The sequence below is a fragment of the Platalea leucorodia genome (assembly GCF_965183815.1).
Source record: "Platalea leucorodia genome assembly, chromosome: 8".
Classification (NCBI taxonomy): Eukaryota; Metazoa; Chordata; class Aves; order Pelecaniformes; family Threskiornithidae; genus Platalea; species Platalea leucorodia.
Window position 1 is genome coordinate 7,806,288 of NC_138830.1, and position 12,089 is coordinate 7,818,376.

The 12,089-nt window shown below is 40.4% G+C and overlaps 1 protein-coding gene across 6 annotated transcripts in view; it reads left to right on the forward strand.

Annotated features, from left to right (window-relative positions):
• The first annotated feature begins 295 nt into the window (after positions 1-295).
• IFT80 (intraflagellar transport 80) overlaps positions 296-12,089 on the forward strand; it is a 58,494-nt gene continuing 46,700 nt past the window's right edge. For 4 of the 6 annotated variants that reach the window (XR_014229104.1, XM_082320799.1, XM_082320800.1 and 1 more), the window contains exons 1-3: positions 296-448; positions 2,346-3,170; positions 3,294-3,457. Coding sequence is in view for 4 of the 6 variants with exons in the window: in XM_082320799.1 (XP_082176925.1) it covers positions 3,310-3,457 (148 nt within the window). In the remaining 2 variants the exon portion in view is untranslated. Of the gene's footprint in view, positions 449-2,345; positions 3,171-3,251; positions 3,458-12,089 lie in introns of those variants that run through there. The other 2 variants (XM_082320803.1, XM_082320804.1) reach the window with 2 other exon arrangements.

The following is a 12,089-nucleotide window of genomic DNA, read 5'->3' on the forward strand; positions in this document are numbered from 1 at the left end:
GTTGCTCGGCAACGGGCGGCGAGGCGGTAGGGCCCGAGCGGCGGCGTGAGCGGGCGCTGTTATTGGGGGGGGGTGGGGGAGAAAAAGTAAAAAAAAAAAAAAAAAAAAAAATGTGGGGACACAACGGTTTTAAAGCGGTCTTAATGAACGAGTGGCGCGGTGACGCCACCGGGCCGTGTCACCTGGTCGGGGAGGGCCCGTGAGGTGGCGGTGGGACGAGGAGGAGGAGGAGGAGGAGGAGGAGGAAGTCTCGCGGGAAGTAGCCATAGAGACGGAGCCGCTTGGCCGCGGGGGGGGCGGGCAGCCGCCGCCTTGGCCCTGCCGCTCCCGTGGCGCCGCGGGGACGGGAGGAAGGCGGGATTAGCGCGGAAGCCGCCGGGGCTCGGGAGCCGGCCGCTGAGGCAGCGGGCCCCGCCGCTCTGCGCTCTTCCTGCCGCTGCCGGCGCAGGTAAAGGCGGACTGGGGTAGGCGGTGGCGGCGATCGCCCTCCCCTCGCCGTCGGGGGAGGCTGCGGGCGGCAGGTCTGACTCACCGCCGCGGTGGGCGAGAGGGTCGGGAGCTGTGACCCCCGGCTCGGCGTGGGAGGCGGGGAGGGAGGGCGCCGGGAGACAGCCGGGCGGCGAGGTAAGGGCGGGGGAGTCCCGACCCCCGGCTCCGGACGGCCCTGAGGGAAACGGGCACCGGTGCTCGCCTAGGGAAGGGGCGGCGGGGGGGCGGATAATCTGCCGCTTGGGAAGCTGGAAGCCTTGAGGGAAAAGGGTGCGCTGGCACGGCCGGAGAGCGGGCGTCGCTGTCGGTGCGGTGTGAGGCTGTCCCTCGGGCTTGGGGAGGCGACGCAGACGGGGCGGGCAGAGGTGCGGTTCCCTCTCGGCGGGGAGCGACAGCCGCCCCGCGGCCAGGCGCGCTGTGAGGAGCGAGCTCCTGCCCCGCCACCGCCGCCCTTTCCCCCCCTGCTGCCGTCTGTCCGCCCCTTCGCTCCCCCCGGCTCTTGCTCAACCTCCCGCCGCCGTCTCTGATCCTCATCTCCTCGTTCAGCAGCTCCGGAGGGGAAAGGGCTGAGGAGAGGAGGCGTGAGGCTGTGGGACCAGGCGGGAGCCTGAGGCTGGGAGAAGCTGAGCCAACCTCACCCCGCCAGAATAACTGCTCGTTAGTGCCCCTTCTTTTTAAAAAAACTCCTAGTAAATGGTTTCAGCTGACCTGCTGTTGGACTCGCTGCGGACTGGTGGAGTGCATGGGATGGGTAAGGATGTGCCTGTTGGTGACAACAGGTGCGACATAAGGGTGAGCGTCCCACCATTTAGGTGCACGTAAGGAGTGTTTAACCCCTTTTCAAAAACTATAATAAAGTTCTGGCCTTGTCTTTCAAAGCAAAATAACGGAATTCTGCAAGAGGATTTTGGGTGCCCGTGGAGTGGGAGCAGGGAGGGACTGCAAGCTGGAGGCCGACAATAACGACGTGCCTGCTGAAGCCCTAAGAGAGGAATAAATAAATTAAAAACTACTAAGCAGCAACTGAAGAGGTGGGTTTAGCAAGCTGTGGTGTGCATAGAAAATAGAAGCAAATAAGATCCATGCGTCCAAATAAATGTGAGGTAGGAGAAGGAAATTAAACATTCAAGTATGAGAGAGATAATTATTTAAAAATAAAAATAACTATTGTCCGTGTTTATCAATTAATGTAAAGTAGGGTTGAAAACTTATTCTTTGGGCACAGCAAATTATGTTTTAGGACTATTATCCTTTTAATGCTGCTTAAATTCTGCACAGTAACTGTTTGACAAACACTCATTTTATAGTGAAAAAATTCCAGAAGATTAGAAGGCCACATCGTGCATCATCATGCTCTCCTCAGAGTACACCATCTGCTCCCACCCTCTTGCTCTCACTTCTTTCCATCCTGAAAGACAAAAAAGTTTTAACCTGGATCAGTGCCTCTGCCCTGTCCAGCCACAGACACACAGGCGGCTTTTGCTGTCACAAGAGGGAAGGGGATGAGAGGGTGGGACCCCACGGAACTGCTTATGGAATACTGTGTTGCAGTGGAGTATCATGGACATTACAAATTCGGGTGGATGAAAGACCAGGATGTTGTATCATTTTGTCACGGCAGGATTATTTTAATAGTATGGCTTTTTCCTCTAAATTTTCTCACAGTGCTCTCGCTAAGCATGAACTTCCCTGAAAAGTTTGCAATTCCAGGTTTTCCCTTGCTACGTTCATGGCTATTTGTCAGCACAAGAGAACTTCGGTGTTTCAACCTATAATGTGTCAGCAAAATGTTGGTGTTAGTGCTTTCCTTATTAATTTTGGCTGCTTATATATGTGTTTGTTTTGTTTTATTACAGTTATATACCTACATATCTTTTTCTAATGCTCCATCTGAACAACTGAAATGAGACTGAAGACTTCACTTTTAAAGGAACCAAAACATATCCTTTGTCTCAGACTGTAGAAAAGCATGTTAATTCTGAATGGCCTGTTTTTCAGAAAGGATTTCTTTATCGTAAATGTCATAGTAAAATATTCGTAAATTGCAGGTGGCTTTTTTCTTTTTCTCTCTTTTGTTTTCTTTTTCTTTTCTTCACCTTGCCATTCAGTGCAGCCTTTAAGGACAACATTTTAAGAGATGTTGAACACTCTTAGAGTAATACCTTCCCTTCGGAAGCTATCAATGTTTTGCTAGAAAGTTTGGAGTTTTTCTTTCCTTTCTTATTTGTAGTGATAAGTTAAAAGCTTTCCCAGACAGTAAATAGGAGTAGTGATATATCTACTTGCTTGTCATGAGGCATGCATGTAGCAGATATAAACAGAACTGTAATTCTCCTACTAATAAATTAGATAGGTCAACAATTTATATATATGATGTGGTGTTAATAAACTGACACATTTGAGTGATAGTTGGGTGTTTTGCACTTGCATTGTGCATTAAGACCCTTTTAGAGGTGTAACCCAACATTTCAGCTGTGTTTCAATAAGTATGCATCATAATAAGAATTACATTTTTACACAATACAGTTTGCTTTATTTTTTGCTGAATTTCTACCAGCTTTTTTCTTGAAGCAAAAGAGCAAAGAAAAAATGAAGAATCATGTTTTCTTTACATAAAGCATTTCATGGAATCTTATCAAAGTAATCTTCCCGTGCTGTTCCTTCAGTTTTGTATAACCTAGGTGAGATATTTTGTAAGTTTATTTTTAATAATTACAATTTTCAGACTTCCTTAATTTAATTAAACATAAAGAATTGGTTAGCTGTGTGGGATGGACTACAGCTGACGAGCTATATTCCTGCAGTGATGATCACCAAATTATGAAATGGAACCTTTTAACTAGTGAGACTACTCGAGTAGTGAAACTTCCGGATGATATTTATCCCATAGATCTTCACTGGTTTCCCAGAAGTATAGCTGGGAAGAAGCAGTCCCATGCCGAGAGCTTTGTTCTAACAAGTTCTGATGGTAAGTCAATTTAAAATATTTATAATTTCATACCACTTTGTGCTTATGTTACTCGAATATATGAGAAATTATTTGCAGTTAAATAGTCTGCAATAAAGCAATTTCAAATATTTGTGCACCAGTTGCACTGGTGTAAAATTAATAGTTATTTCACATTTAATACATTGTATTACTATAATTTTCTCTGATACAACATTGTCAAACATACCTCTGACAGCAGATATATAATTTTTTTAATGTAAGGTCAATTTCTACCATCTTTTTTCAGTTTCATAAACCGGTAGTTTTAAATATGTCTGCCCTGCATGCTCACATAGATACTGTATCGCCTATAGTTACGAAAACTGAAGACGACCAAGTTACTGAAATTGCTTAACCATGGTTTTTAATATCAACGTAGTCCTTTTCTTGGACATGTTACAAGAGTGTGTCTTGTATCTGGCTTCTATGGAGTCTGGAATATCCCTCTGAAGCACCTAGTTCTGGCTGTTGTCAGAGATGTAAGACTAGTATATATGTGCGCTATACTGGCGGATGTATATATACACATGTATCTCCAGTATGCTGCTATTTGTCCAGTATACTAGTGTACTAATACTAGACTATATGATCCAATATAGTAGCTACTGTTTTCCAGTGTATGGATTCTGTTTTGTTGAAGGGAGGTGGGAGCAAGATGGTTTGATGATTTCTTGGGGTTTTTTTTCTTCTTCTCCAAAGAGACTAGGAATTGATTTTGCCCAACTTAGTGTCAAATTTTTCTTCCTGCATGAAGGCCAATATACTCATATCCCCAGTTCAGTGAAGAAATCTTAGGTAACTGGTTTCACTATTATTTTACATTTATTATGAAGCAGTCTATACAGTTCAGGTCAGACTTTGTCTCCTTTCTTCTCAGTACCGTAATGGGGATTATGTTCCATGCCATCAGGAATTTTCTGTGCATGTTTCCCCTTCCTTTTCTTCCCTCATCCCTTTTCTTTAAGGAAAAACATTTGGGCTCTCTTCTTCTTGATCCAATTCTTTGTTTGAACAATATATGAAAAATAATGGTAAAAAGAAATTTTCTTAACACACCCTCCCCTTTATTTCTGTTACAAGAAACATTCCTACCATGTGGAAACCCTGTAGTTCAGATGAGAGTGTTTCTTCCTGAACCTACCAGTTTTAGAAAGGGGTTGATCCTTTATGAAATCTGCTGGTTTACATTGACCTTGTTATAAAAATTGTGTTGGATAAAAGCTCTGCTAAGAAACAAGTCCTTGATGTAGACTGGGACTGCCTCACTGGCGAGAGCCTACTAATGGGATCGGTGGGTTAGTCTGTGAATGATTTCTGATACTTTCATGCGTTACATCCAAGAGCTTGGCATACAGGTGACTTGGAAGAGCTGTCTACAGCTTCCCGAGGAGGGGAAGTGGAGAGGGAGGTGCTGATCTTTTCTCCCTGGTATCCAGTGGTAGGACTCATGGAAGTGGTTCAAAGCTGCGTCAGGGGAGGTTTAGACTGGACATTAGGAAGCATTTCTTTACCAAGAGGGTGGTCAAACACTGGAACAGGCTTTCTAGAGCGGTGGTCAATGCCCCAAACCTGTCAGTGTTTAAGAGGCATTTGGACAGTGCCCTTAATAACACGTTTTAACTTTTGGTCAGGCCTGAATTGGTGAGGCAGTTGGACTAGGTGATCCTTGGAGGTCCCTTCCAACTGAAATATTCTATTCTGTTCTGTTCTATGACTTCCATGCAGAAGTTGGACAGTCCTTATGCAGATCCTAACTTTTTATACCTTTGTGTTTTACTCAGTTGATAATGCTGTTGAAGGTTCCAGAGTAAGTAAATTAAATTATCCTGCTGGTAGTAGTAATTACGTGCCACAAAGATGCAGATTGCATCAACATACTAAACTTAGTTTGTATTCTTTTGTCAGCGGTCAAAGATCTTGGTGGTAAAGTTGTATTTCTACACAAATGGTAGTGGTGGGAGTTTCTCAACACTGAGCTGAAAGCAATATGCTGCTCTAAATCTCTGCCAGCTTTTTCAGGCAGAACAGATCATGGTCAATTGTTGTAGAGTTTCCATCAGGATAATAATGGCCATCTGCCCATGACCCTGTTGATAGCTTTCACAGGGACCTATTGATAGTTTTAATGGGACTGATGGAGAATTTCCAGCTAACTTCTGCCCATGTTTTGGCCAGAACCTTGAACTTGTGGGTCTGGTATGTTTTCTTTGGTGAGGGGAACTTGGAGGCTTTTGGCTAGCTTCACAGTGAGCTTGATTGGGAACAGAAGGTTTGTTACTGGGCATTAGCAGTCTGGAGCTGATGCGTCCAGCGTGGCTTCCTGTACGGCTGGAGAGAGGTAATATGGATTTGAAGAAGGTAGAGGAAAATTAATTCCTTGCATGAGATTTTGGAGATTTCTCTGACTTTTGGCAATAGTTGCACTTAAAAATTAGGAGGGCTGAGAGTTCAATTCACAGAGCAGAGGCCAAGATTTCAAGGTATTCAATAATTCCTAAGGAATAAATGCACTGAACTTATGGAACAAAAGCAGGACATCTTTTGGCTTCCTGTCGCTTCCTAGATGTACATGGGGAGGGAAGATGAGAAGTTCAACCAAGTAGAGTTGTGATTTTTGTAATACTTGGTGGTGAACTTTACTGTGAATTTTAGGCAGCTGGGTTTAATGAAGTATTGTTTGTAGAGCTCTTGAGGTGGAAATGGAAGCTTTAGTGAAAGCTGAAAGGAAGATTCATTTGTATCCATTAATATTTGCATGCATTATAGCATTATGCTTTGGGGAGGGGGCGGGGTTTACCTAAACAAAGATGTTCTTCAGAAGGTCAGTCAGCGATCAATATTAACTGAGCTGATTTCTGTGGGATTTGTATTCTTTTCCATTCAGTGATAAACACGGGATGGAGGGATTTTGGTAGGTCAGCCGGTGCTCTTAATTCCTTGCTTTTTTCTCCTTTCTTTTTCTTTCTCAGTTTTCACAGTTGTGTTTCTAATGTCCTGTTTCTGTAAAGTCTAAATTGTATGCGTAAATAGTGAGCAAAAGAACAACTGTTAATAAGTCAGATCTCCTGTTAATTTATTCAGTCAGTTTTCCAGTGTTATTAAAGTAGTATGCTAATATTTCATGTTCTGCTTGAATAATGCTTGGACAGTTGATTGAAGAAATATATAAGGGCTACTACAACCTTCATGAAAAAGATGACTTAAAACTCTGTTATGCAATTTTTCTCTCTCATTTTTCTCTGTTTTTTGTATCACTAAGATATGTAAGGAAAAATAAATCATATTCATAGATGTGTTTAGAGAGGCTGAAAGTTGATATTTTTTCAGAAGTGTTCAAATATTAGCATGTTGCAAGAGCTGTAAATTAGGAAATACTTTAGTCCATATGTGAACCTGATGCAAATTTAGGTAAGATACCAGTTCTTAAGTGTAATGTCTAGTAGGTATGAATGCTTGCCCTTCTCCTGTAAGTGGATTAACTGAAACTACAACAAAGAGCTACAGTTTAGGAATAAAGATTCATGAATAACAGCGTGTATAGGTAGGCCCCAGAATCTTTTCCAGGGTGCATTAGGACCTTTGCAAGACTATCAGTTAACTACTAGAAGTTGTGTTAGTTTATGTGACGTAAGTCAATGGTAAGTGAGGGGTTCTTGCAGTTCAGCAGATGATTTTTCTTGCTGCTGAAGATTTTCGTTGTGTGTGACCAACAAATTCTAAACCAGTCCCTTAATGTTGATCTTCGTTTTCCTCAATAAGACTTCTGTGTTCATTTGCTTGTAACTTTTACCAAAGTTTTTTTTGTCTAACCTAAATTTATCATCCTCGGATTCTAGCTAATGTTGAAGTACTTTATAAAGATTTCAGCTACAAGACATAGGGAGAGGAAGGTCAGGAAAAATGCTGCCTCCTCCATAACAATAAAAACCAAAGATTACTGAATGAGAAGAAAATTCTGCGAAACACGTAAATGATCATGTAGTTACATCTGCTAGAATTCATATGCACTTGATAGTCTATCAATTCTATCATTGTCCAGCTTTTGGAGATCAGCTTGATTAACTTTCACTTTCTTTTAATGCAGCTGTTTCTTGCTTGCATGCAGCAGAAACTGTTCTGGCTATCTTTGCCAAATTTATTGCAGTGGGGTTTTTTTGTTTTTGTTTTGGTTTGGTTTTTGTCTTTTTACAAATGTGTAGGCCCTCCAAATTGTCCAGTTCTCAGCACATCCCTAAGGCTTATCATCTTAATGGTATTGTAGCTGGGATAGGTATTGTCTGATCGGAGTCTGCAATCCACTAACTTCCCCCGTTTCCCAAAATGACACATCCTTTAGCTCTTCAAGCCAGTCCAGTGATCGGTCGTTAGATAATTTTGTATTGTTCAGTGAGTCGAGTTTGTATTCAGCCCTTGCATTCCTGCTGGACATCTGGGGCCTTTATTGCTATTCCTGTCGTTAATTTGAATGCTACTGGTTTGCTAGCATAGCGCAGTGCAAAGTAGAACTGAGCTTTGCTGGATGAATTGCTATTAAAACTAAACGCTTTAGAGTTGTTACAGAGCAGTAGATACTCTGTGGTAGGAAGATAACGTGCGATATTGTAGAAGGAAGATAGGATGTAATTTCTGTTTAAGTGAACAGAGTAAATCCCAGTTTGTTTATATGTTTATAGAGTGCTAAATGTAAATAAAACTGGGTGAAGAAACTGACCTAGAAACTTTTTTTTTTCCCTTGAAGTTCTGTTCCCTGAGAAAATGAGACTTCCATGGCTGGTGTTGTAGGGGGACTGGCTGGCAGGTAATCAGTACCCACCCTCCTTGGTGGGTTTTACGGAAAGAGGAAGCTATGTGATGGAAAAATGCCGAATTAGTGAACGCCGTCCCTGAGAGGGCAGCTGCAACATGGGCTACAGACAGTCCATGCAGGGAGGAGTTGTTTTGCTTGCCCTCGCTGAAGGGAAACATGCAGCTGGGGTCCCTTCTTAGGCAGTAGGGAGTCCAGCAACACAAGTTATTTGGTTTGCTGTTAATTATGGAGTGAGTTATTTTTGCCATAATTATTTCACAGATCACAAAACCTGAGATCTTCAGGTTTTGTCTTGCACAAGTTAGTACTTAATCTTCGTTCTTGTAGGGATTTTTTACCTAGTTAACTGTTGTAGGACTAAGGGATAAGCTCTTAGCATTGATTAGTATACTCATCCCAGACATTCAATTTCTGGAAAACTATTCATGAGATGTATTTGCCAAAAAATCATAGGGTTTTTTCTTTTTTTTTTTTTTTTTTTAGTGAAATCAAAATACAAAACAGTGCTAACCTGATTTTTGAAAGAATGAATTGAGATAAAAACTTAATGTAGAAAATTTCCAAGTTTTTATCTCCTGCTGTAACTTAGCACTTTCAATAAAGAGAACTTATCTTGTAAAGATTTTTTTTGGCATATGCAAGTGAATTATTGCATTGTAAATGTGCATGAACAAGTTTTGTTGCTTAATTGCTATTTTCTAAAATCCTTAAATTTAAAATTCTGTTTAACTGTTACTTATATAGCATGCTTTACGTGTCAAGCCTGCAATTTTCCTGCAACAGCTAATTCATCTCTGTGATAAGGATTCCTGGAAATTTTTTAATCCAATGGAGATGGAATATAATGTCTTCACAGGGTTGCACTAATTCCTGGTTGAACTCCAGATGTCTGTGAAATTAGAGCAAATGTAAATTTAATCCTCTTGGGTTTTCTTCTGAGTTGCATCTCTTGTGGGATATTGTTCTTTTACTTCCTATTTACATTGATCTTGTTCCTGCTTTTTTACAAAAATAAAGAATATGTTCAGCTTTAAACTGCTTATAAAGCACAAATTGTAAGTGAATAGACCTATTTTTTCACCTTTTTATGTTATTGATAATTTTACGTTAGATCAGCATTTAAGAGTCTATGGAAAGTAATGAACAAGACATACATGTTTTATATTCTGTATTTGAATAGGCTGCTAATCTCCCACTTGAAATTCCTCCAAAACTGGAGAGTCACTTTAAGACTGAGGACAGCTTCTGGCTTTGGTACTTAATAAAAATAAAGGAACAGTATTTTATGAATCTGAGATGTAAAGTAAGATTAAGTTGAATCACTTCTAGCTACTCCAAGCATACAGCTAAAATTTTCCCTTTCTTAATTGTGTGTAAGGCAGTAAATTCTAATTTGAAAGCCTCTACTACCTCAATGTTAAGTTGAAGAACAGAAGGCAGAGAAAGCCATCGAAACATTGCTTTTAGAGCAACCTCTTATGTGTGAATGCAGTGAAAAAAGCAGTGTCACATCATCTGACTGTCATCAGTTGTAAATTTGCATGTTGGAAAAGTAAAGAAGTTGCAGAAGAAAAGATGATATCCATGAAAACTTGATTTGGTCCTGTTCTGCATAAGTATTATGATACAGTTTTTAAATGCATGATCACATTTTTTCCAGATGAATTCTATCTTAGTGCCTAAGGTAGACCCACTTTTATATGAAACTGTATTCTTTCCTGCTAGGCTACAATTTGCTATGTTTCACTCTTTGAAAGATGCCTTGTGAAAGAAGTAAGAGCTTGTGGAGTGGGAAAGGATGCAAAAGATTGGTAAACGAGTTGAATGGTTCCCTGTATAACAGGATTTTGTCCTGTACTCTGTGACATGGCCCATTGTTTTCCTGATGATGTGACCTCACCAAAGTATTCAGTTGCTTGCCAACTGTCTGTTCTTTCATTTTAATTTATTTTTTCTCTTACATGTTGAGGGGTTTGCTTAGAAAAGTATTAAGGTCTCATGGATTCTACCTGGGTCAGTGGAAGCTGTTGTTTCAATATATAAAATGCTACAGAATTCTTTGTATCCTTAAAAAAGTAATTCTGAATGTTTCAGATTGGATACTGAAAGTTGATGGATGCCTTTGAATTAGATCTCTGTGTATGTTAGCTCCCAATTTGCAAAGCTTTTTTTTTTTTTTTTTTTTGCAAGGGAAATTAGTGACATATGTTCATAATGGCTATGAAGAGCTCAGCCACTTAATGATGAATCCTGTAGGTTATGGCATGAGAATATTCATAGTCCTATGATCACAAGAGGTTTAAGTATTCTGCAATGAAAAAGGTCTTGGCTACAAGTTAAACAAGTACACTATGCATCGAAAAAGGCAAGTGATCAGAAAATAAAACATGTCTTTTAATGTCTTATTTTGAAACCAGAAAAGGCCATTTTGACAATTGAATCAGAGAAAATTGCATTTAGCCATGGAATTCCTGTGAATCCAGTTATTGCTTATACACAGAAAATGAGAATCTCACACCTGAGAGATGTTCTATAAAATAACTGATGCATTAATTATAGAAAATATATTTTAAAATTATAAAATTACATAATGCATTAAATGTAGAATACCAGTACTGAAAATTTTAGGAAACTAAAAAATGGGATTAACCAGCTGTTCAGAGTATTCTGGTAGATATGAACATAAGTGATAAAGAAAAGCAAAAATGTATAGTTCAGTGTATGATATTTTAAATGGTCTGTTCAAATAAGCTGATGTATACAACCCATTCTTCTTCAGTGTTAAAAATCTTTCGCTTGGAGACCTTGCACTGGCAGAGATTTGGCTGGGTGATTGTGCCTTTTTGTTTATGTACTTAAAAATAAAATGAAGATGAAGTGTGATGGTATTAATTTGAATAATACTATGGAGAGCCCTGGTGTGTGTTTCATGATTATTTACTGACAGATCTACCAGAATGCTTTTTCTTTGTTTTTAGTCTGGCTTTGTTTTCAAGGGGTTTGTTGTTTGGTGTGGTTTTTTTTTTTTTTTTAATTGAAGTGCAAACTAAAACATGGTAAACCAGAACACAATAAAAGTTGTTTCAAACTTCTGGCAGTGCAGGCCACTTAAATTTTGCCATCTTGGCTACTGTGATTTGAATGTGCATGTAGGGCGGTAGCGTCCTGCGTTTTTACCTTCTGCGCAGTTCATAGTTAACTCTTTTGTCACCTGCGTACACATACTGGTTGTGATAATGTGGCCCTTTGCTGAAACAGGCAATAGTTTCTAGTTCGGGCTCATCAGGTATGGCCAGTTTCATAATTCATATCCCCAGGCAGGATGTTATTAATGGAAAAATTATCCCATCTTAAGTAACAGAGCATTTCCACACACTTCGTGTGAGGTGTCTGTGTACTGTTTATCTCAAAGAGTTCTGGACACTCTTGAAGTTGCTTATAGTGGCTCGCTGTCTGGCAGGTTAGATAAAATAATTTTAAGAGAGTTTTGGTTTTAAAGTAGTTAATTTGAATCACTGAACTACTCTAAGCCACGCGTTTGTTCTGCCACATGTTTCCAAGTCCTCCTTTGTCTGCTCTTTGGTCCAGTTTAAATTTGATCTTCCTGGATTTAAGCAACATCCCTCATTTGGAAAGAAAGACTTCCTCATGCTTCTGTTGAAATCATTAATAGCTTTGTTTTTGGCTTCTGTGAATTTCCATAACAGCTCCATAATGCAAGCAGTAATACTTCCTCAGAGCAATGCACTCGCTGATGGTCAGATTGTTCTAGCTTTTCCATTATCCTTTTGGTGCTGAGTGATT